At 39.3% G+C, this 25,402-nt stretch overlaps 1 protein-coding gene across 1 annotated transcript in view; it reads right to left on the bottom strand.

The window, feature by feature from the left end:
* LOC143162005 (glypican-5-like) overlaps window positions 1-25,402 on the bottom strand; it is a 402,288-nt gene that overhangs the window by 80,126 nt on the left and 296,760 nt on the right. The window contains exon 8 of the mRNA XM_076341599.1: window positions 20,531-20,681. Within this exon, the coding sequence (XP_076197714.1) occupies window positions 20,531-20,681 (151 nt within the window). The remainder of the gene's footprint in view (window positions 1-20,530; window positions 20,682-25,402) is intronic.

The raw sequence follows: 25,402 nt of genomic DNA, 5'->3' as shown, positions 1-25,402 counted from the left end.
CACTCTAATGCTGGGACAGAAGATAAGCTCTACGGAGAGAAGCTGAATTAATTTTATTGTATTGCACAGAAGACTACACAAGGGATACTATTATACAAAAGAATTATTCCTTATCTAATTTCTGCACACCCAGAGGATTGTGTCCAGTGCCTGCAGACAATACGTCTAGGTATAATATTAGCACGCTATCCGAGAAGCACACCTTAAAACATGCTGAAATGGAGTACCTTTTCACTAGGGCCATAATTCCACTGGAGAATCTACTTTTATGGAAAAATCAATTTTTCACTTTCATAGCCATGTTTAAGGATTGCAATAGGTTTTACGATAGTTTTCTCAATATTAAAAATACAACTTCAAATATGACTGAGCAATAAATATGACACTTGACACTTACGAATATGATGGCAAATGAAGCAGGGAGGACTTCTGTGTTTTTTAAGATGGGTTGATATATCAAGGCTCATTCTATGGGGCTGACATACCTGTCAATGCTGCTTTTCTCTTTGGCTATTTTTTTGTTTCTTTCATAAGCTTATTACTGCTAATTTTCTTCTTGGTTGGTGTTGGGTGTTTCAGAGAGGAGAGAAGAAAAGAAATGAGGGGCAGAATGATTCCAGTTATTGCATCTGGCACTCCAGCAGCAGTTTGGAAACTCCTTTTAATTAATCAAGCGTTACTTTTTAAAGTTAGAGTAATCCTAGCCTGTAACATGCAGCTGGGAAAGCAAACAGACATTAGTTCAGCTGATAAGCACATGCTGAAGACGAGTGAAAGGAGGAGATTAAATGGGATCCCACATGAATGCAAACACGCAGAATGGTTGGGCGGGGTGTGTGCGTGCACATGTGTGTGAGCACATGTGCACACGACAACAGGCCTGCCACAGCCAGACCTAGGGCCAGAGCTGCAGCTTAATGAGAAGTTGTAAAGTGCACGCCTCAGAATGCCATGTGATTAGAAAAGCAGGTGATTTGGAAGGGTATCATCACCAGATACCACATCACACTGGGTAGCAGACTGAATACGGGACTTGCCTTAGAGTTATCAGTGCCCGAGTCTGACTGCTTCCTCAGAACAGAAAAAAATTCCCCCTCTCTCTGTCCGTCACCTCTCCCACTTCAGATCAGAGTAAGCGGCAGGAGAATCAGTCCCTTGCGTACAATAGCTCCTCAGAGGCAGGGAGCTATATAGGCAGGCATCAGGGAAAAATATCTGTCATGTTCTCACAGCAACAGAAGGAAACACTATGAAAATCTGGTATGATGCAAAAGAAAGCTCAGAAGGAGCAAAGCTTGTTCTTATCTGCTCTTGATCCAACAAATGGGCTAAAATTAAGCATACAAATAGCCCTAACTGTGAAGGAGGGAGATCTAAGTAACTATTTGCTTTAGTTTTTTCCCTGGGTTAAAGCCTTTGGAAGGCAAATGCCCAAGCGCAGACCTTGTTCTCTCTGCCAGCCACGTGCTGGGCACATGCACTACACAATGATAAGATTAGCACCATGTGTTTTCTCAACACTAACGAGATGTTATTTCTCTTCTCATCTTAAATTACTATCACATAAAGAAAATGAACCCAACTACTGTTATTGTTAGCAAGCCTAAGTCCAGAGGAGTTTAGAGCTCCTGCCCTAACCAGTCACTTCTGTCCATGCTCTTGCGTTTTGCCTTGGTAAATTTTGCTGCAGTTGGAGCCAGCCGGGTCTGAAATGGAGGAGCTGGCACTGAAGGCGGGCAGGTGAGGGATTTCATCTGTTGATTACATACTGCCAGGTTTTAGAAACTGGAATCTCTCAAACCAAGGGAGAGGATGGTGTCTGGAGGATGTTGGAAAGATATTTCTGATTGGCACTGAAGGCTTGGAAAGAATTAGTAGAGAATTAGGCTCAAATAGAGTTACCGTGATCAAATATGGTGCTATGTGTGATCAGGTTGCAGCACTTCCAGGAAAGAGTGTCTAATGAAAGCAGACGTCAGTCAAGCCAAGGAGCACGAGCCTGGGCACAACCGGAGAAAAGGCAACACATGCTATCTGCAGAGCTGCGGCACAGGGAAACTAGGAGCTCAGAGAAGGACACTGAAGGGGGCTGAAAAAATCAGGAGCTGAGCTTTCAGGGGACACATGGCTGTGTGAACCACCGTAGCTGCATGAGCGGTAAAGGGACACTGGTGATTTTATTCCCACTCCGAGCCCCTGCTGAATACATTCTTCCTGCTTATAAAAGATCATAGAATCATAGAATCATTAAGGTTGGAAAAGACCTCTAAGATCATCGAGTCCAACCATCAACCCAACACCACCATGCCCCCTAAACCATGTCCCTAAGTGCCTCATCTACACGCCTTTTAAATACCTCCAAGGATGGGGACTCCACCACTTCCCTGGGCAGCCTGTTCCAATGTTTAACCACTCTTTCAGTAAAGACATTTTTCCTCATGTCCAATCTAAACCTGCCCTGGCGCAACTTGAGGCCATTTCCTCTCGTCCTATCGCTAGTTACTTGGGAGAAGAGACCGACACCCACCTCGCTACAACCTCCTTCCAGGTAGTTGTAGAGAACGATGAGGTCTCCCCTTCAGCCTCCTTCTCTCCAGACTAAACAACCCCAGTTCCCTCAGCCGCTCCTCTTAAGACTTGTTCTCCAGACCCTTCAACGGCTTCGTTGCCCTTCTCTGGACACGCTCCAGCACCTCAACGTCCTTCTTGTAGTGAGGGGCCCAAAACTGAACACAGTATTCGAGGTGCGGCCTCACCAGTGCCGAGTACAGGGGCACGATCACTTCCCTACTCCTGCTGGCCACACTACTGCTGATACAGGCCAGGATGCCATTGGCCTTCTTGGCCACCTGGGCACACTGCCGGCTCATGTTCAGCCGGCTGTCGACCAGCACCCCCAGGTCCTTTTCCGACAGGCAGCTTTCCAGCCACTCTTCCCCAAGCCTGTAGCGCTGCATGGGGTTGTTGTGGCCAAAGTGCAGGACCCGGCACTTGGCCTTGTTGAATCTCATACAGTTGGCCTCGGCCCATCGATCCAGCCTGTCCAGGTCCCTCTGCAGAGCCTTCCTACCCTCGAGCAGATCAACACTCCCGCCCAACTTGGTGTCGTCTGCAAACTTACTGAGGGTGCACTCAATCCCCTCATCCAGATCATCGATAAAGATATTAAACAAGACCGGCCCCAGTACTGAGCCCTGGGGAACACCACTTGTGACCGGCCGCCAACTGGATTGAACTCCATTCACCACAACTCTCTGGGCCCGGCCGTCCATCCAGTTTTTGACCCAGCGCAGAGTACACCTGTCTAAGCCGTGAGCTGCCAGCTTCTCGAGGAGAATGCTGTGGGAGACAGTGTCAAAGGCCTTACTGAAGTCCAGGCAGACCACATCCACAGCCTTTCCCTCATCCACTAGGTGGGTCACCTGGTCATAGAAGGAGATCAGGTTGGTCAAGCAGGACCTGCCTTTCATGAACCCGTGCTGGCTGGGCCTGATCCCCTGGTTGTCCCGCTCATGCCTTGTGAGCGCCCTCAAGATGTCAATATCTGATATCTGAATCAGAAGGCAGTGACAGCTTCTGAGACAGTGCCAGAAAATTAGTATTTAACTTTTATACTCATAAGCAATACTAAGGCAACGTTAATAAAGAACAGAGAGCAAAATTTTGGGTTTACATTTCACAGCCAGAAAAAGAGCCTTTCCCTCTGAAATGTTCAGCTACTCTCCCCATGCTCATGCGCTCTGCAACCAATGCTGTCCTGTCTCCTTCCCTCAGCTCCAACCAGGAGGGTCTTCCTACCAAGGTAACCTGCTCCAGCACCTGGGCTTTCATCTCACGTCACCCAGAGAAAAATTAGATTTGAGACTTCTGCAATCTCAAGATGTACTCGTGTGACAGAAGTGCCCAAGAATTTCAGAGAAAAAGAAGAGATTTTGAATAATGCATGGATTCTTGGCATCTAGAAATTGTGAAAAGGGATCATTGTACTAAGTTTCCTGTGAGAAAAACCTAAAAAGAAATAATAATAATAATAATAATCATCATCATCATCATCATCATCTCAGGCTGAGATACTGACCTCTAAGAAAGGTTGATGAGATGAGAGATCTGAGAAAATTAAAACTATGCTGATATTTATTCACATGGCACAAACAATTTATATAGTTTGAGAAAATACACTGAAGTTAAACATTTATTGTAAGCCTGTTTTAAATTGAGGCTGTTCACATATTGTCTTCTTTTAAAATGGAATCATGTATTTTTTTTAATTTCAGTAAGTTTGAATGTTTCATTTCTCAGTCAGAATTGTTAATCGGGAAGATGTGATACAATCTGCTAAATCTCAAGAGTCCTAAGATATGAAGGGCCTTTAGCAGTGGTACAGATAATCAAGTTTGTTATGATTTTCTATATATTCTGCAGCAGAAAATCTCATTGTTCTTTTGGCAAGGGGCCATGTCTGTTCATCTTCAAAGATGACCTGTTTTAAATTTTAAAATAGACATTATTTAAAATTGGAGATAATTTTATTTCAATAGAGCACATAATACCAATGTATGTTCGTCATTATATGCAGCAATTAATTTTTTTGCTAATATACTACTGTATTGAAAACTTGTGTGATTTTTTAATACATATTCAAAAGATGAAAATACTAAAGGCAGGTACTTAGCTGATGTTAACTAAGATGACAGATCCTGTGGAGCTACATTAACATCTTGGCACATTAATAGTCTGGAATTTTTTGACTGACTGTAGTAAAGGGAAGGTTTGGGTTTGAAAAAGAAGAGAACTTAGCAAAATTTCTTCTCATTATTAGTATTTCTCACCAATTCCCATGAGAAATTATGAGGAACAAAGTCTATGGGAGTTCTCCACAGGATTCTTACTAGTTGACAGGTGAAGGAGAATGTTGATTTGGAAGGATCATGGGGTTAGGGACTCCACGTTTATCTGGTTCTGGAGAGAATACAAACCCTTTGTACCACTGTTTGGGGATCGTTCAACACTGAATTAGAACTACCCTGTGGATCTAAAAAATGCCTCAGGTGTTTAATACCTCCAGCTACACTAAGGAGCTAATCTGAAACTCTTACTAGTCAGCTCAAAGGTGATTTATTTAATTAATCAGAAAGATACACACCCCCAATCTTAAAGCCTTGATAGTTTCAGACAGTATTCAAAATATAACAATTCTCAATGCAATTAATCCACACATGCTCTCACATCTGTTTCTAGCCAACAGATCAAATCATTTTCTCCCTCAAGAAACTGTCAAAACTGAAGCCCCCAAGAAAGCCATAACCACATGCATCTCACCACTTCCTGAGATTCACTCCTAACATCATTTTACAAGCTATTAGATCAAACAGGAAAAAAGATGACTGCAGCCATGTAGCTGGTTTACTGCATATACAGCTGGTTTACCAGTTAATAATATTAAAAGTATCTGACCAATTCTCATGTAGAGGCTTTGTTACTTTATATGCAGAATTTGGATTTCTGGGAAATGAATCCTGTTGTTCATTTTGAAGTGACGCTTTTGTTTTGATCAGTTATAGTATTCAAGTCTTCAAGTCTAATAAATATGCTAAAAATAAGCTAAACAAAATATCACTCTGTATTATTAATCTGTAGTAATTTAATTTCATCATGTTTGTATATTTTTTCCTAAAAAGTATTCAATTACAATAAGGCAATAATCAAATTAAATTTATGTACAACCTATAACAACTAGTTTTCCTTAGCACTGAATAACACGTGTGCACTACCTTAGCCTAATGAAGCATTTAAAAAGAGTATTAATAAGGTACTTTCAAGAAAAAGGGATGAGCTTCCCACGGATTCATCAATTATTACATTACCACATACTGCCTGAGAGTTTAGCAGTCATGCATTTGATGATGGGCATTTTAAGGCATTAACGCTGGGCAATTTTCTCTAAATTCTTTTCAGGACAAATCTTCTTAAGCTCATAATATCTTAACACCTTCCAAGAACAAAAGCCTTACATTCTAAGACAGCAGTGTTAATGTAGTCTACGTATAACACATTTACGATAACCGTGAATTGTACGAGACCCCAGGAGAAAACAGATTACACATCTGCTTATTTTGCAAACCCAAGGTACGGAGACATGCTGCTGCAGGCAGTTGTGAGCTTACTCTGCCATGCTCCATACCAACTCAAACATACATTACTGGGGCTTAATACGGCTGTGACTGCAAGCTATTAAGCCTTGCTGAGGGCTAAGATCAGCTAGCTCAGGATCACTAATGCCACGCTAATGTGACTATATGGGACCAGAGTACAGGGAGAGTGAGCTCCCATCTGCGTGCCACGGGCATGCATGGCGACATGCCCTGGATCTCTCATCTTGCAAACTATTCCTCCCAGCACTTACCCCTTGCCCTTGCAAATGCTCTGCTGGCAGACCTGCCTGAGGAGCTGCTGTACAACACCCACGCTGAGATGTGCCTTGCAGCTCAGAAAAGGGCACCAATACATGGCCTGTTCCTGCAAATGAGAGAGGCCACTCCCAAGAAGAGACTAGCAGGGGAAAGCCTTCCATCTGGAAGATAATTTATGAGCACATCCCAAATCTCAGAAATCAATGAGATGTGTGATGCATGAATAAAATGAAGAGTAGAGAACCTGAATGCTCACTAGGGAAGAATTTGTATTTTGACTATTAACCTTCTAAACTTGTTAGCATTTATCTAGTTTCAAACAGCTGTGACCAATATGGAAAAGGGATCATTGCTAAGATTTAACATTAAGGCTTTTTCAGGGAAATACAGCAAACAGAAAAGTAATCTCCACCAAAATCAGTGAACATATCTGCAAAAAAGGAGAAAGAACCCTTAAGTAAAGACATGCCTGTGCCAGTGTTCAAGACTTCTTTGTAGCACGAAGGAACAAATAAAGAAGAATTCCTTTTTTATAATAGTCTGCTGCTCTTTAAAACTTACAACATTAAGGTAATGTGTATAATACTTAAGTCTGTCTGAAAAGAACACATACGGAGTAAGGGATTGTGTTTGATTATATAAAATAAAAGTAGTGATGGATTACATTGCACTCGTCAATATCAGCACAATGTAAAGGATTTGAAATCAATGATTTGATTTTTAACAAGATGCAGAGAGTTTGTACATGGTTAGTCAGAAGTATTGTACTTTACATAAATGCTTTACAAATGGTGACACAGTAATTACAGTACTGGGAAATGGCTACTATCCGCTCTGCATTTTACAGACTAAATAGAAATTTCATACGTATTGAATACACTTGTGTTAGCTCAATTCATTTTTTCAATATCATTTTATAAAGTAAGAATAATATAAATTCTAAATTGCTATTCAAATGTTACATCTATTTTATCATTAATTACATTTTTAATAAAATGCAACTTTACTTGAAGCATACATAATGTTTGCATAATCTATGGAAGAAAATTGTCACTCTAGGAATTTATAATTTGCTTATTTCTTACAAAACCTTCTTTTGATGTATTCTGCAGATTGATGGGCTTTCAGTGTATTTATACAGATATAAAAACATTTTCTGTGGTTGCGTATTTCCTCCTTTGAGTAGACTTTTTTATAGTTTGCAATATATTTTCATATAATTTGCAAAAATAAGTTTTATGATTTATCTGCAGTTTATAAAATCCATTTCAAATCTTCTCTGATACAACACACTTCCAATTTTTGTTGTGACACAGATTGTGCAAATTTGCTTGCAAAGAGTATGCAAACTGATTCTGAAGTAGGAAGTTCAGCTGACAGTACCTAGGCTTCTGCATTAAATCAAAAGGATTGTGGGTTTTAAGTCTCATGGATGGACATTGATTACTCAGGTGGTTTTGGATTAATGGGGAGACTCCCACTGGGCATTTCCTGGTGATGCATTCAGGTATGATACTGAACTACTGTTGTGTCCCCATTACTGTCATGCATCTTTTTCATTTACTGACAAGCTGCCAAGGAGCTGTTGAGATGTCACAGGACCTTGGAACATGATTAAAGTGGTTTTTTTTGATTAAGGTCTTTCCAGTTCATGATATCCATGTGGAGTTTACGTCAAGTGAGTCAAAGCCTTAAAACAGTCTGGAGACAGTCAGTACTTTGCTACTCAACCGAGTAGGACTGCATATCCAACAGATTTACCGGGAAGAGGAGAGATTCACACTCAGATGCTGTTTTCAGAGGAATCTCTCATGCTGCTCACCAGTGCAGGAATCCCCTGTAAGTACTAAAGGACCTGAGCAGGGTACACTCCACTCCATGAAAACCTCACATTCCTGAGTCCACGGGATCAGGAGGCCACAGGGAACAACAAAAACCAGTGAGAGTTTCGGGGCAAGAAACTTCCAGGAAAAATTCCCCCACCAAAGTTCAGTGGAATGAACACAAATACAACAGATATTTACCAGACCACCTGGTACACATGAATATGTTTTTTACACCATGGACTAAAAAAAAATATAGTTCCTGGGGCTTTAATAAAAAATGAAGAGGTCCATGAAGAGAGGAAGAGAAAAACTAACTTCCAGTGAACATGAGCAGTTGGTCACTTTCCAAAATAGTAATTTTTTTAAATGTGTGAACATGATGTGAATATTTCAATTCCCAGGACTATTCTGCGAGTACTTTTTATGATGAGTGATAAAATGTTCCAGCTTGGCTACAATTGTACTAAACTGTTGTAATGGGATTCTGTACTTTAACTTGAAATGGGACTGTATCCCAGTTTTGACAGCATGCTTTATTGTCAATAGCTGATTTTGAAACGCTGCCATGACCTCTGTAAATTAGATAAATCAGGATATGAGAAAAAGACAGTGTCACTGCTCTTTAACCTGAAACAATGTCATTTTCTGTGTTTTGGCACAGGCCAGGCTCATCATTGCAGTTCGTCCTGAGCAGTGACTTTGCAGGCAGCCTCTTAGGCATAAGCATCACTACTGCGGGATACAGTCCTGCGCAGCATGGATGAGGGCAGCAGAATGTAACCCCTCATTTGTTGGCTCAAACTGTTACCTCATTAAGCCAAAGGCAAAATTCCCAGTGATGATTACTAGGTCAGAATTAGGCGAAACTCCCCTATCTTGCTTTTTCTGGCCTTTATTCCTTCTCCTGAATGCTATATAATGCCTTTAAATCAAGAAGAACTTTCTGGCTGAAAATATCAAGCTTACTAGATGGCTTTAGCAACTGTAAGTTTTTTTGTAGGTGGCAAAATACTCCATCTTGAATCTATATTTTTCCTTTTGTATTAAAAACCTACAAAAAAATCCCCTCAAATTAATGTTCTTCCAGTTGCATGTGTTACCAAATGTTTCTGTTTTGGAAAATGGTATCTTTTCAATACAAAAAGAAGTTTGTATTTTTTTATAGGATGAAAACAGCATTTCCCCCATCAGCTCTAATGTTTCCATTGTGTAAGAGATTTATTCTGATATAGTTTAGCCCTGGGCACTATGCCTCCTCCAGCATATTCAGGTTAGTGCAAATGTTCTTTGTGCTGGCTTTAGTTGTAACAGTGTACAGCCTGTGCTGCAGCAGTATACATATTTAAACAGGCTGTTCCTTTACAAGCACATGTTCAAAAGATTTTATCTAATCAAATTTTAAATAGGAAATTACTTGTCTGACTTCACATCAGAAAGCTATTCCTTTCCCTACTGCTCCAGATTGGATTATTAGGACTTCACTACTAAATGGTCAGCAGTGTGTCTGAGTCACCAGTCTTAATTTTGGGATATAAATATCAGATGATGATTTATTACTTGGCAGTTTCAATACTGCAATGGCAAATTCTCTTTAATCTCTTTAATTTGAGATGAACAGCAAACAGTTTTGAAAGCTGAGAATTTCTGAGGTTCTCTGTGCAAATAATGGCTAAGCCTTGGGCATGCACAATGTGGAATTTCACCCACTTCATCAATTTCAATGTACCTGCTTTCTAGTGATTCAAAGGGTTTTTCATTGCCCATACTGATCTAATCCTGCTTAACTTTTTGAATTAACTGTTAACTGTGGACAACAATTCAATGGTAAATGGGCTAAAACTGGGATTTTGAGAATGTTTAATGATTTTTACAGCTAAACTGAATGAAGTTTGAAAGAGTAGTTATTACCCTTGTATGCTACCTGGATCATCACTGTTTAACATTCATGCTTCATCTGGACTTCAGATGAGAGTTTATGATCTGCACAGTGTCAGAAATCGTACTATCTGCTTGTTCAAAAGTAGATGTTTGCTCACCAGAATATACAGTTATTGCTTTCACCTCTTCCAAAATGCTAATTACGTTTCTTCTAAACAGCACCAGACAACTGGGTCTCACCCCTTTCTGGGGAACGCTGCTACTCAGGTAGGTCGCTTGTGCATTGTAGGTTTGCTTGTGCAAATCGTATCTAGATCAAGAATGTGCATCCTTTCAGAAATAGGAAATAGACTTAAATCTTGCTGAAACGAAGACTAATTTACAAACTTGACAGAAGTGTTCATTTAGAAGATGAACAAACTCTAATGTGATACAAGATACCTTGAGAGATAAAAAAAATTTAAAAATTCTCTTAATTTCAAAATATCATGTAGTCATATTCAAAGTTTGGTTGGTTCCTTATGGTATTTTATTTCAGAAATAATTCAAATTTGGCTTGACAAACTATTAGACGTTCACAGAAGAACAAGCACAATAGGGGGGTTGAGAGACTGATTAAAGAAGACAGACTAACGAATGTCAGAAAATCTGTCTAAATCCTAAAAGAGAGGAAGACAAAGACAGAAAACATTTTCTGATTCTAATATTCAGGAACCTGAACTAGGAATAGAGATGTAATTCAGAAAAAGAAAAGCTTCTGATACAACTATACATGAGGAGTAATTAATTGAGACAAATGGAGGAAACCAGACTAAAAACAGTGTTAGAAGAGGTGCTGTAGTATCCTGTATCCAGCTGACTTTTCCATCACTGAGAACTATGACGAAGACCCTTAGTAATCCATAATTTAGAGACTTCACCCTGTTTGCACAGATTCATGCTCCACACTCCAGCATGTCAAGTAGAAACAAACAGGTTTCTAACTTCACTGTCCCGCAAGTTACATCCAGTTCCTGGGTTTGGGGCTAGCAGATGGCATTAGAGCCTCCTTGAATCTGCACAACACCCTAAAATGCCTCTGAAAGGTGTCAACTGTCCTGTCCATCCTGGAAAGTGTTAAATTTCAGGGAAATATTACTTAACTGCTTTCAGGATCAAAGGACAGTAATAAACACTCTTAAAATCTGGTAGACAGGAGACACTGTGAGATAAATCAGATGCAAAATCACCTGCTGAGGAATAATGTGCCTAATCTTTGAACTCTTTTCAAGGGAGGTATTTAGCTACGTGCAAGATCATCAGCTGGTTTAAGTTATTATAAGTACCTTGATCTCAAGGCAGCCAAATCTAGCCCTACAAATTCATGATCCTGTTGATATGTCACATACTTCAGCCTGAAGTTCTGTTCTTCTTGTAGTAAATCCAGTATAAAGTACAGAGCATTTGTACTGTGCTCTCTGTTACTGTAAAACCAAACTGTGCTTTCTTTCAGAGTATTGTTTTGATCCTAAATTTCTCAGCTGAGACATTCTGATGGCATATCTGTTGCTTCAGGCACAACAGCACTCTTCTAAGGAATATTATTATACCTTAAAATGGACAATCAAGGAATAGAAAACCTCAAAATGCATACCTGGTGTACTCAAGGCATTTTCTTCCTAAAAGCAGAGACAAAACACCTCCAAGAAACATTGGTTCAAGAGAGGGAGGGAGGGAAAACAAACCAAAGCAATTCTTTTCCTCCTTTAAAAGAACAGCGACCGCTTAGGCTTTCCTCATGAATCATAAAACAAGGGAAGGTGGCAGCAGGGAGAAACAGAAACTGTATTTTCATTTGTCAGTGACTTTCGGTTTTATTTCCACTGCCAAACAGCTGCGGTATCTGCCTTTCACATGTTGTATGCCATGAGAGATGACAGAGGGTTTCTTAAAGCCTTTAAGGTTGCAGTAATTCATAACCTTACTTTAATTAACCTGGAATAATTTACCTTTGGAATAAACAAGGTCCTAGGTTTGCTTTTACTATCTTCCTTCCTTGGAGAAATGTGTTTTTTTTCCTCAGATAGCACCATGTGCAAACACGTTGTTTCTTACAGCTAGAGCTCTGGATGTTACTAAAACTCTAAAATAAAGTAGCATGGCAAATGCTTCAAACCAGTGTGGGGTTTAAATGGCACAGCTATTCACTGTATGTAGTTCCTCATTCTCCTTCTGCTTTCACTGGTGAGCAGGGAAGGGCTCAAGAGGAGGAGGAAAGGTATGCAGAAGTGCCGCGTGGCACAGCGCAGCACGTGGAGGGGGCACTAACATCGCTGTCACTTAGCTGTGACCGGGGAAGTGTTCCCTTGTGTGGCATGAAGACTAACTCACAGGTGAACGTTTTCCTTAGGCTTGCAGGATTGTTTTGATAACTTATAGCATAATGGCATTAGCATTTTAAACTGAGCTTCCATTAAGTTATACGAGTTATCTATTTTGAAGTAATTTGAAGGACCTTTCATTGTTAACTCCTCTTAATTAATTTTGGCTTTATGGTGTTTTGGGGGCAAATTGCCTTAGCCTTCACATTTATCCTATCACTACTTGGCATGACCGAGATATTACAGCTCCTAAGTGAATTTCTTGTCAGAAGGATCTAAATCACACAGCTCATGAGAGTTACTTGAGGAGGATCAGTTTTACTCTCCATTTAGCTTGCCCTCTAAACTCTGGGTGCCAGCCTGATGCTTGCAAATGACTTTCACAGAAGTAGGCATTATGAGTGTGGGGTCAAAGCATCTACCTGCAGACTGCTCTTAGCCTGAAGCAAGAATATGTTCTGCTTCATGTGTTTAGTAAGGCAGTTTTTCTTGGAAGCTTTCTTTCTCATAGTTTTAGCTATCACATACCCAGCTGCCTCTTTTCATTCATGCTCTTTGTGGTCTGACTATGTTGCTCCTGTTGCGGGCCATTCAGTTGTGATGTTTTTGTTTAAAAAAAGTCCATTTTATTAAAAAATGTGAGAAATGCTAGTGATTGGGAATTCATTGGAAAATTAGATCAGTGAGTTTTCAGTTTAAGGCTGTTTTCAAAACACATCTCAGAAATATACGTACATATCAAGTTGCTCCTGTGGAAAGTAACTAGATAAAATATTGCTGACAAAGTTAGTAAAAATTGCTCTGCTGTAATAAGCGCATTCAAAGGACACAGATTACTGGTAATATTTTTAATAGAAAGTTGGTAAAAGCATGTTACCCTTCAGTGATCTACAATGCAGTCTCTGATGACTGCTTATACAGAACTACTGCAAACAGTTAAGCCCCAAATGTCTTTATATTGATCTCTCCAATGTTTAATTTCCCCTTATGGAACAGCGCATTGGAAGGCTTTATACCCTAATCAACTAAAATTTTTTTTACCTTTTAATTTTTTCTAAACGGTGCTAAAATGATCAAAAATGTGCTGTAATTTACATTTCTCTGGTGAAATGGTAAAATTATATTTCCCCAATTACCTTTTTACCTCTTTGAAGGTACCAAAGATAGTACCAAACTTGTTCAGAGAGTCACAGAGCTGGCACTCAGTCTGTTATTCCTTTAGCTAATGTTCTGATTAGCATTAGGAGAAGTTTCTACAGGGGAGATGTTTATCTGGTCATGCAGAAAGTCATTTACACAACTTGGCAAAAACTCCTGTCTTGTATGGATCCAAGCAGGAGAGCTGGTGGTACTGGGAAGTCTCTCACCTCAGGTCTAGGAGTGAAAATCTGAAGGAACTGAAATCCCTTTCCTTTACACCTCCAACTGTCATGTAAATGCTGAGGTTGAGGAAGGATTAGGAATGATTATACTCTTCTTCTCATATGCATTTCAGTTTAAATTATACTGTGTAATGAAGGACACTAAAATGACACATAATACCTTATCCCTGTGTTGGTAGATTATAAAATAGATTTAATCAGGGATAGAGAGGTGGGGAAACTCTTTCTTTTCCTCTCTCCCTCTCCGCCCCCCCCCCTTCACTCTTTCTTTCTCTCTTTCACTTTTTCTTTCTCTTTCTCTCCCCCCCCCGCCCCATGCTCTCTCTTTGTATCCCCTTCTCAGAAGCCCCCTCTCAGCCATCTTATGAGCCCATTTGCACAGAACACAGGGTGCAGGAAATGTCACTGGCCCCCAAATAAATGCTTAACAAAGTGTTCTCATGAGATAACAGTGTGACAACACCACGAGTCCAAAGCAACTCATCTCAGGATCAGATCCTATCAAGTTCAGTTAGCATTAATCAAAATCTGTACTTTTCACCCTGATTATTTAGGTTTCTTTGGTTTTCTTTGCTCCCATGTCTCTTCCAAAACTGTACCTCTACAACAGAAGCCGAAGCCAGAAATTTGCAGCTGTGGAACTACCACCCACTTCTCCCCACACGTGCTGAAGGCCCTCTGTCATGGTTTGCTTATGCTCCTGTTGACAGAGGCTCATCTCTATTTACCACCCCAAATGACAAATATAAAGCTTTGAAAGCACTGAGTTTTCTTAAAAATCAACCTTATATAAGGGCTTAAATTGTTACTATGCTGTTTTGTGGATAGAATGAGGCATTTACACTAAGGGCAATAAAGGAATTTATAGGCTCTCTAAAAATAGAGCTGGAGATAAAATGTCTTGTGCAACAAAGGATGTAGAAAAATGGCTATGCAAGGCAGTGGGATGAGGATGAGGCATGATGGACAGGCTTCTCTAGGCAGGAAGATGGAAGGCACTGAAAATGCAGTATTTCTGCAAGCTAAGATCATCTGTGAGGAAAGTGAAGATGTGTGGCGATGAGAAGTTGATGAGCGTGGCTGACTGCCAGCAGTTATTATGATCTCAGAATATTGATGTTTTGTACTAATAATTACAAAATCAGCAGCTGTACAATTACATATTTTGATAAATACAAGTGTAAGTGCATCCTGTAACATGGTGAATGGAAATGAAGTATGATTAAAATAACAGCTCATACAGTAATATTGATGCCTAGAAAAGACAGACAAGCCAGGAGAATGATAACATAATAAAGGATAAAAGAATCTTGATATTCAAAAAGAAAAAACTGATAATGAAAACATTCATGAGCAGGGAGAAAAATACATTAACTTTCCATAGCTGTTGAGAGCAGATACAGATCAGACAGACAACATTAAGAAAAAAGAAAATTTACTTGTCTGCACTTATAAAGGCATTCTGGGGCAAAAAAAATATCCTTCTCATATGCCCTGAAGAAGAAATCTACAACCAGGATAATCTCTTCTGATACTCGTCTAGAGCAGAAAGATGCACTGAAGCTGTGGAGTGTCTAAACAGCCAAGAAGAAAGCCAAGGGTTGGAATTATGTCATCTGAATGTGCTAACAAAGTAAATTTGTTATAGGTTCCCACTCAGGCACTGAATTGTGACAATAAGGAGGATATTCGACTGAGAGAGATGTCTGAAATTAGAAAGTTCTTATTAAATGGAGGGAGCTTCATGAAAGAATTAGGAAGAAAACTGTTACTGGGATTAGATAAGCATTTGGCAAAAACCACAGTAATAAAGCACATTTGACACACAGTCATGTTCAAAGTCTGGCTGCGATGTCACAGGATGTGTTTGTTTATTGAATGCCTGCGCTGACAGACATGATTTTAAAGTATTGTTTAAAATCTGCTGTGCCTAAGGGTCAGCACTGGTCAGGCACTTCTTGTTATTCCATGGAAACCCACTGCTTTTGGGATGGGGACAAAGCAGAAGCCCACCTCTGTGTGGAACAGGCAGCCAGCCAGGGGAAAGGTAAAATCCATGTCTCTGTTTCCCAACGATCTAAAGTTTCAAGGCATGTCAGAAGGAGTGGGGTTAATATATGCACCGAGGGCTGAGTTTTTTGACCCATATATAGATTATACCCACAGATGGGTGAATCTGGTGCAAAGACTGCAGTTCATGTACACCAGACATTTTGGCTTTGTCTATTCTGTTCAGTGGAGGAAGGCCCAAGAGTAGGCTAAAATATATGTTTTCCTTAACCTGTGCTTTTGTCTGCCTTGCCAGCAAGAAGGCAGCTGTAGTCCAGCACTAGCTACATTCTCTATGACTTTGCACAATATTGTATCAGGCTCCTCTAGAAACAAGCTTGGATTAATTTCTGTCTTACACTGGCTATGCAAAACATACAGCTTCATACATGATAGACGTACAGTGATACATGCTAGCGAGCAAGCCCAGGAATACCTGTGTCCTTCCCATCCACAGACAGGTGTGCATATGGACCCATGCCAAGAGGTAGCATCAGCATAAGCTTTCTTCAATATAATGCTCCACAACTTCCACAAAGCCTAGAGCTCTATATAGGTGACTTTGGGCTTGCACTAAATTCAGGTCCCTGCCTGTGGTCTAAACATTTCCTCTAAACTTTATTTAATGGCTAATCACCTGATGATTTCCCTGAATGGAGATCTAACGTTGGTTGTCACTGCTTGGGTGCAGCCTCATCACAACATACAGCTGTGCAGCACAGCTAGAAATGGGCAATCCCCTGCACTAACCTCCTTCCCACTTTTCACTGAACAGACTGAAACATTTTTCCTTTTCTCTGAACAGAGGAGAGGCAGGACGCAATGTGAATCTGTTGCTGTTCTGTCTTTTCATGAACGGCAGGATGCTAATCCCTCTCCTAGTAAATATTCCTGTGGCTTGATCCTGCAAGGCACTGAGCAATCCCTGCTCTTCCCCACACCAGCACCACCTTCCTTCATGATCCAGTAAGGGTTTAAGAATAAGCACTTACATCAGTGGACTCATTCAGTGATCGAAGTTCATGTAAGACTATGCTTATGTGATCACGCAGTGCTAAGCAAGGTTCAAACCAAGATGCTGCTTTGTACTTCTGCCTAGAAACCTGCAGGACTGAAGCAGTGCAAATTACAGAGCAACTTCCCCATCCGTGCTCAAGATTTATATGGCTTGCTTTCCTCTTCTTAAATCTCTCCTAACAAAGCTTTGTTCAAAGATGATTAACAGATGTTGTCATTAAACAGTTGGTACTTGCCAACAAATAACACATGGGTCTGCTTGAGAAACAGTGCTGTTTCCACAGCTTTCCCCAAGAAGAGATACTTGTGGTAATTGGTAAGGCCTGTGAGAATATGACATTTTAAAGTATCTCCTACCATACATAATTTCCTAAGAGAACGCTGGTTTCCTGAGAATTTGTTTATATTGGTCATACGAAATCATTTGGATAAACACACATGATACAGAATAGACAATTAAGCCCATTATGATTAAAGGAATAAGCGGTGATCTTTTTAGATAACAATGAATTTGGCGAGCAAAGACTTATTTGTAACAAAAGTAAACAAAAAAACAGCACTAAATAATAGATTGCCACGTATCTTAATTGAAGACATAAAATAAAATGATTAACTGATATGCAGAAATGGTTCTCAAAGGCTAGAAGGTGACCAACAAAAGGACAGGATTTTACTGTCGATTGCAAGATAAGCTGAAATATACAGACAGCAATCCCCAACCAAAGAAAAATTGGGGAAAAGGATATGTACAATGGACCTGGCTGGAATATACAAGCACAGAACCACTTCTGTGTTTACCTACCCGGTACACACTGAAATCTAAAACCTAGGAGCCAGGCCTTCTGTTCGCAATTTGGAAAAGCAAACTGGGGAGATGGCAACACACCCTGTGTCCAGGGGGATCTTTTAATAGATATGACCAGAAATGTTTTGAAGATGGTAACCTAGATACTGATGAAACTCCTGGCAATTTATTGTTAATGAAAAGGTAATTTCTTTTTTCTGGGAGGTGGAAAGGAATGAGCATTCAGTAGGTTTTCAGAAACTATTTAAAAGCAATCTGAGTCTTTTTCAATGCTCAAAGCAGGTCTCTCAACACATAAATTGTAAATATCATTTTCATATAGGTTTCAAATAAATGACAGATGTAGTACATTTTTACTACATTTTAAATTCAGCATTTTAGAGGTTGACACTGAAATCCTTTCTTTTCTTTTCTCTTTTCCATGGACCTGTTGTTAAAAGCATGACTGCTCTGCCAGAAAGTCCATGTTTTGAAAGGTTTTTATTCCTTTTTTATTCCTTTTGTTCTACTGTATGACTGCACACTGCAAAATGCACTGATTAAATCGGTGCCATTTTATAGCTATCATTTATGTCTCATCCAAACCTGCCATAGTCAGTAAGAATATTCCCACTGGCTTTACTAAGCTTCAAATCAGGGTTTTATTTGGGATTTCGCTTTAGCTTCAATTCATGTCTCAATTCACTGTGTACTTCAAGCAAGCAAGGAATAGTCAATGTTGTCATGTTCCACTTTGACAAAACAATGGTCAGATGTACTTGACAGGTTTTAAGTTTAGGAAATATAACACACTCGCAGGCTGTACAACTAGAAACCCCTTCTTACAGACATGCAGCAAAAGGAAATGCAACTAATCTGACATTTGTTTATTTCTTTAACATTCTATTAAAGCAAAGAAGCTCTATAATGAGATTACTCCATTTTACCTCTTAATTGTATCCAGATATGCAAAACAGATTTAGTGCTAGTGGCTTGTGTACAGTACAATATTTTAAAGCTAATTATGAAACAGCATTACTATTGTCACACAATGAAATACTTATTCTTACTGTTATGAATCAAGACCATTTTCTAAAATTAAGTGTAATTACCTTTTTGACTGGATATAAACCCTACTAAATTCTGAAACAGCTAGTTATATAAATATAATTCTTTTAAATCTAGGATGATATCAGCATAAAATATTTTAATTAAATAGATTGAAAAAAAAGGGGAAAAAAGTAGCATTAAGTAGTTTTCCATTATTAAAGCCAGCTGTAAGTGAAGTCTTGAAAGTATTCAAGTTTTGATTTTTGAACACCTGAAATCTGCCATTGTTCATGTCAGCATGCATACACATCCTCCCAAAACAGTGTATTAATAGTTTAATTGTTCATTGAAGAGTAGTTAGCACCTGGCTTTTGTTTGTATTATTCCATATAGAGAGGAAAGCATATTAAAGTATTTACCCTCACAAATCCCCAGGGCCCAAAAGATCTAGCAGTCTTTTCTTTGCTTATGTATATAATACAATAAACAATAAAAAAGTTAAGCAAATAGTTTTAAAATAACATTGTATCAAAGTTCTTCTGTTCAAAAACATTGGTGAGTAGATGGTGAAAATCTTTACTTGATCTGTTAGTCACAATTATTTAGTAATTTTTAAAAATACTGTCCCTATGTTATAATACCTCATGTATCTTGATCATACAGCTTGTCAACACAAATTAGATTTCAGGTATTTATAACCTGGTACTGCAAACTAAATCTAACATTTTGCACACATTTTGAAATATATGTTTAAGCTCAGTTTTCCTGAACAAATATTCATAATAGGAACAACTGAAGTCTTGACTACAGACTAATCACAGCTTGTTTGCAAGTCTTACTTGAATATGGGATACCTTTTCGCACTCTCCACTTAGTGGAAAAGGGACAACGAAGAGGCACTTGTTTATTTCAGCTGAATGAAGCAGCAGTTTAAAACTTACCTGAGTTCCAGCCATCTTAATAAGCATTATTTTTCAACACTATTATACCTGTATTTCATATACTTGCACATCCAAACCAAATTATATTCACACACACTATGGTAAGTAAAACAGTTACATTTTGATGAGCTGAAATGAATCAGAACTTCCAGAAAAGATAAACCAATAATATCAAGTATTTAGAAGGAAACATCTTATTCCTTATTGACTTACTGTAGTAAGGACTTAACTACATATTAAATTGCCGGTATTTTGGTGGAAGTTAAGTTAGATTCTGATGCTGATTCTACATTTGATGACATATTATCTGAGTAATTTCATGGATAAATATTGCAGAATGCATATCTGAAACTATCAAGAAATTATATTTAACCAGCAGCTCACCACTAAAAAAAAAATACTTCATGCGTTTTTTCAAGAATATATACTTTCAGAAGCCAACTCTGTTTGGATCATCCTTCAATATCATTATGCAACCAATAAATATTTATGTTAATTAGCACAGTCTGTAAGGACATTAATTTTCTATTTATTTGAAGAGCCCACATTATCTAGGAAGGCTCTTCCAGTATTTCTGTGATCTCGATTTCATTGCAGATATTATTCACTCTAAATTTAAGTCTTTTATCTGCACACCAAGTGTTAAATTATATTGGGTTACTGTCTGTATCATTCTATTTTTACTGCAGCTCTTCACAGATTAAGATTCGAATCCTTTGAATTTAGTAGGATTTTGACGGTAATTCAAGCAGTGCAAGTCCTAGCTCTGTCCACCAAATTCTGACATTTACGAATTTCTAAGTTCTGTATGTGCCCATAGAAACTGTATTTACCTGCTGTGTGAATCCTGTCACCGGATCCTTGACAGCCATCCTCATCATCACAATCCCCACTTGACTCCATCTCTTCACTTCTTCCACCCCCACTGCCAGCATCTCGGGAAGCCCATCTTTCCAGTTTTAATTTTGCCTTCTCAGCATCCAGCTAAAATAGAAGAAGCGAAAAACCAACAATAGTCAGAACACTTACACAGTTCCTACCTCTGGTGACCAAGCTGGGTTTATAAAGCAACAAGCACTTTCTTACTCACTTTCAAGAACTGGTCCTCAAGTTGGAGGTTTTTTCTGGCAGTGACCTCCAAATATTTTGGAGTAACAGACTATACCATCAAATTTTCTCCACCACAGATGACCAGGGACGCTTATCATCAAACTTTTAATTGAAAACACCACATCTACCAGTATCATCATAGGGAGTTCTGGTCCTGCAGCTTTTCCTCTTGCAAACCTCAGTTTGGAGATCACTGGTTAATGATGGTACAATCTGCCAGCTGTCTGAGTACTTACTTTACAATTGAAGACCACAATATACTTCTCAACCCTTTGAGGAGTTGAGGGTATTTGCTACTTTTCATTATGGGCTTGGTCACTTGGAAACCTTGGTCCCTGGATATGATTTTTAAGATGGTGTCATTTAAGATGCTTGTACCAACTGCAAGTTGTTCATTAAATTTCATTTGAAATACATTTCTTGGACTAAGTATAGAATAAGAAAGCCTTTTCTAAAATAAATCTAAATGTATCATACTAGGTCACACTTGCTATAGCAACATATTTACTCCCTAAACTCATCTTTTTGACCTTTAGATAAGTCTTTCTCCTTCTGTCACCATGAGCAGTTGCCTACTATTAGTGCTGTGGGAACAAATGATTTTTCAGTTCACTGGTAGTTCCAAAAAATGAAAAATACCGTTTCATTTTCAGTGCATCTAAACCCAGCCTATCCAGGGAACAACAAGAGCAGCACTATTTGGGAAGAAATTAAGTAACTGGCTTAGACTAATACGTTCTGTTATAAGGCATTCGTCAAGGAAGAATGATTGAGGAGAAACTTGAACCTGTCCCCCACACCTGAGAGTAGCACCTACTCGCTGAGCTACATGGCACGTCTCCTGTTGGAGCTGTGCCATTTTTGTACAACATTTCAGAACTAAGGTGCTTCATGTTCCTTGGTAGCCACCCTCCTCAACAGCTTGTATTTGTTGTTGCTAGTGCAAAGGACGCTTCAGGGTATTAGAGAAGGTGGGAGAGCTTCTGCAGAGAAAAGCCCCAACAGCTCAGCTTCCCCTACAGCCCAGTGACAGGGAAATACCCTGACTCAGAGTGGATTTTTTCACAACCTGGTTAAGTTGCCCTGGTTACTATCGAGTTTCCATTCCCCCATACCTATCACCCCCATTTTGTGAGTGACTACCAATTTCTTTTCTGAATCTTGTTGGAAAATTACATTGGGGGTGTTGGTTTTGTTTTTAGGGATGGAAAGAGCCATTCCAGTATTTCTGATCACTTCCTTCATGTAGCTGAAACTCAACCTACAACGCATATGAACATTGTTTTGAAAGGCAGCACCTTGTTTGTCTCCTTTTCAGAGTTACAAAAACCTTGTTCATGTTAGCTTTGTTTGTATGGTATGACAAGGTACGATTAGGACCTATTATTCCTGTTATGTGGAAATATTTTAACCAAATGGAAAGACTTTGCAATGCTTCTCAAAGTTGGTCAGATTCTGGATCTATCCAATACCCTTCATCACAAGTATCTTCCCCCCAAAGTATTGCAGATCCATTTCAGGCTTTGTGATCTGCTTTATTCCAGAGGACTCTAATTATTCTTGGTAATGAGCGAAATGTATTTTGAAATGTAGCTACTTTGAAGATTCAAACACATTTCACACTGAAAAGGAGGTGGGCTGGGAGCTGGGGGAGGAACTGGAGAAGAGGCCTAATACAACTGTATTAACTGGGTTGAAAGGATGATGATGGATGCCACAATTTCTCTGTAGTGGGAAGCTTTGTGTGATAGTCTCCTTCTTCTTCAGATACTGTGAGCTGCCATCCTCCACTTCGGGGCTGACAAATGCTTGGATCAGTGCAGCAGAGATCCTGTTCTACGGAATAACAGATGCCAACTTCTATATGGCAGAACTCAGGAAATTTTTCACCCTTTCACTGAAAAGATCTGTTTGCTCATTCTGAAGACACAAATAACTTCACACTGCAGTGGGAAGACCAGTAAGTGGGAAGAGAGGGTATGGACTCTAGTGGGGAAGCACATTAAACACTCTCTAATTGTTACTGCATGACTGTTTTTTATAAACAAGTTACTTAATGTTGAGCCTCATTATTCACAGGCATAAAGACTGATGTCATGGCAATACAAAACAACATTTTGTTAAACAATTGGAAAAAATTGCCTATGAGGGATTAAGATAAGTCAGTTCTTTCACAGATTTATTGTGTCCTGACCATATTAGAGAAGACTCATTCATTCTTAGTTATAATCCTTCAGAATGAAAAGAAATGGCTAAGTGGTGAACAGAATGGATGCAAAATTTAATAAAGGCTTTTAATGATTGTTTGCCAGTCAAGGCAGAAATGTTTACTGCCTGTTAAGGTACTCCTTCTTTTCAAAAATTTTATTTCATTCAGTGCCCGTGGCTCAATCCTGACCTCTGCTCAAAACAAGTAAATACTTGAACCAAATGTGTACCACTTTCTTGGAAAAAGACCAAGAAACAAGCTCAGCTTTTCAACATGGTGCACTGCAGCATTTTACAGACTTCTGGGTTCTTAGTGCCGTCACTACAAAAAGAGATTAGCTGTAGGCCAGATCTGCATCTCCTGCCCATATTAATGAAGGCATACCCAGCTCTTTCTTGGCTTGCCAGTAGAAAGGGCCATCAAATTACACAGAACCCTTATTTACAAGCTCAACATTACCACTTAAGGTCAACTCAGGTGCGATCTACCAACCCTCTTCACCTTGTATACCCTTTCCCAACCTCTTCCAATGACTTTTCCGTCTGTGGCTACCATTCACCTAGAACGATGGACCAGAGCCCAACTTTGTGCAGAGATAATGGTTTATCTATAAATAAACCCATTCCAGGAGATGAAATAGCGTAGCCACTTTAGTGAGGAGCTCCACCCACACCATGCAGCCCTGTTGAGAAGGCAATGTCACCATTGCGTAGTGACTTGTGATCTAGCACCCTTCTCTTTTCCAAATTTTGAAGGAGCACTTGTCCTTTGGCCACCGCCACATGACTTTAGTGAGATCACTGTTTTAGTGCGATAGCAAAGCGTACGCCAGCATTTCTCCATCTCCTTTTTTTCATAGAATCATAGAAACCTTTCTCAAAGGCCTGAGACTGCACTGAAATAGCACAGACTGCACCAGAATGGACTAGGATGGTGGAGCTTTAGAAGAAGATCATAATGAAAGACATTAACCTTCACTTTTTATTAAGCTCTGCTAGGTCCAGAAGATGGGGGTGGACAGAGAACGCCCATAATGCGTTGTGACTAGGGGACTGAGAGGTCTCCAACAGAGGAGCTGGAGGTCATATGAAGGTTCAAGGCATCTTCAGAGACAGCCATGATCTGTTAAAAAGCCTGAACTACTATCCTAGCTGCTGCCACCAAACACTAAAATTTTCTGCTTCCTCACAGACGGCTGTAGAGAGAATAACAGTCCCTTGCCCATATTTAACAATGAAGATCAGAGATTGGAGTCAGTCATGGCATTTCTATTATTGCTTAAAACCCACTCTTAAACAAGCCTTATTTTGCTGACTTATACTCCGCCTGCTGATGCATAATGCCATCCAGCCATCTCTGGCAATGCTGCACAACAGTTCCAGCCTGGGAGTGCAGTGTCTTGATGCTGAGAATTGATGTTTTGGTTAAACAATTGCAATGGATTTCACGCTGAGCACTGGAGCTTATACCTTTACCTTCACAAAGCAGAAGATACCTGCTGCCTAAGATTCCAGAAAATACTGGAATCTTAACAGCTTAAAAATTAAGTCTTCAAATTTTTTCCACATCTGAAAGACAATTTTTTTTATTCATTAAAAGGTTATATAAATAGATAAATAAGATTAGTACAGCCCAACTGAAAACTGACACAAATCAGGAATTTTCCCAACTGCAATAGGCTTTGGATCAGGTTCATAAACATCTAAAGGGTTTTTGAGAAACTATACAGTCTTTCTGTGGGAAAGCTTTAGTATCTGTATCTGATTCAGCTGAAAGGTAAAAATCACACATTACTATTCAGCTCTGAGTCAGATACAGATGACTATCCTCATGCATTTTATTTATTGCAGCAAAGGTGCCAACCTTAAGTGACATTAAAAAAGTTCTGCTGATGTATGGTTTTACAGAGAAGAAAGAAGTCATATGGAATGGTTGTGTCTTTCTCCTCTATTAATACTTGATGATGTAGCACATGCATTCCCGGTCACATAAGAGTCTTTCAAACTTCAGAGGCTTCAAAGAGTATTGTGACACACAACCCCTGAGCTTTCTATGATGAGTCTAACCCTAATTCTCACTCTGACCACAGATGAGTTAGTATATAAATTTATTCTCATGTTTTTTTAAGAAGACATGTTCCAATTGAATACTTCCACACATTAATTAAATAATAACTGTTTAGCTCCATGAAAACTATTTGATAAAAGTGCCAGTTTCAATCCATTTCATTGATTAGTCTATTTTCTGAGGGGTCATATATGCATGTATATCTGAGGGGATGACTCCAAGCTGTAGGATAATAAACTAATCTCATCAGAAAATAGGTTTTAAAATTATATTTTGCACCACATTTTCAGGCTTTTCAGGTCAGTGAACACAATAATGA

Source organism: Aptenodytes patagonicus, chromosome 6 (assembly GCF_965638725.1).
Source record: "Aptenodytes patagonicus chromosome 6, bAptPat1.pri.cur, whole genome shotgun sequence".
Classification (NCBI taxonomy): Eukaryota; Metazoa; Chordata; class Aves; order Sphenisciformes; family Spheniscidae; genus Aptenodytes; species Aptenodytes patagonicus.
This window is presented reverse-complemented; position numbering and strand designations above follow the sequence as displayed.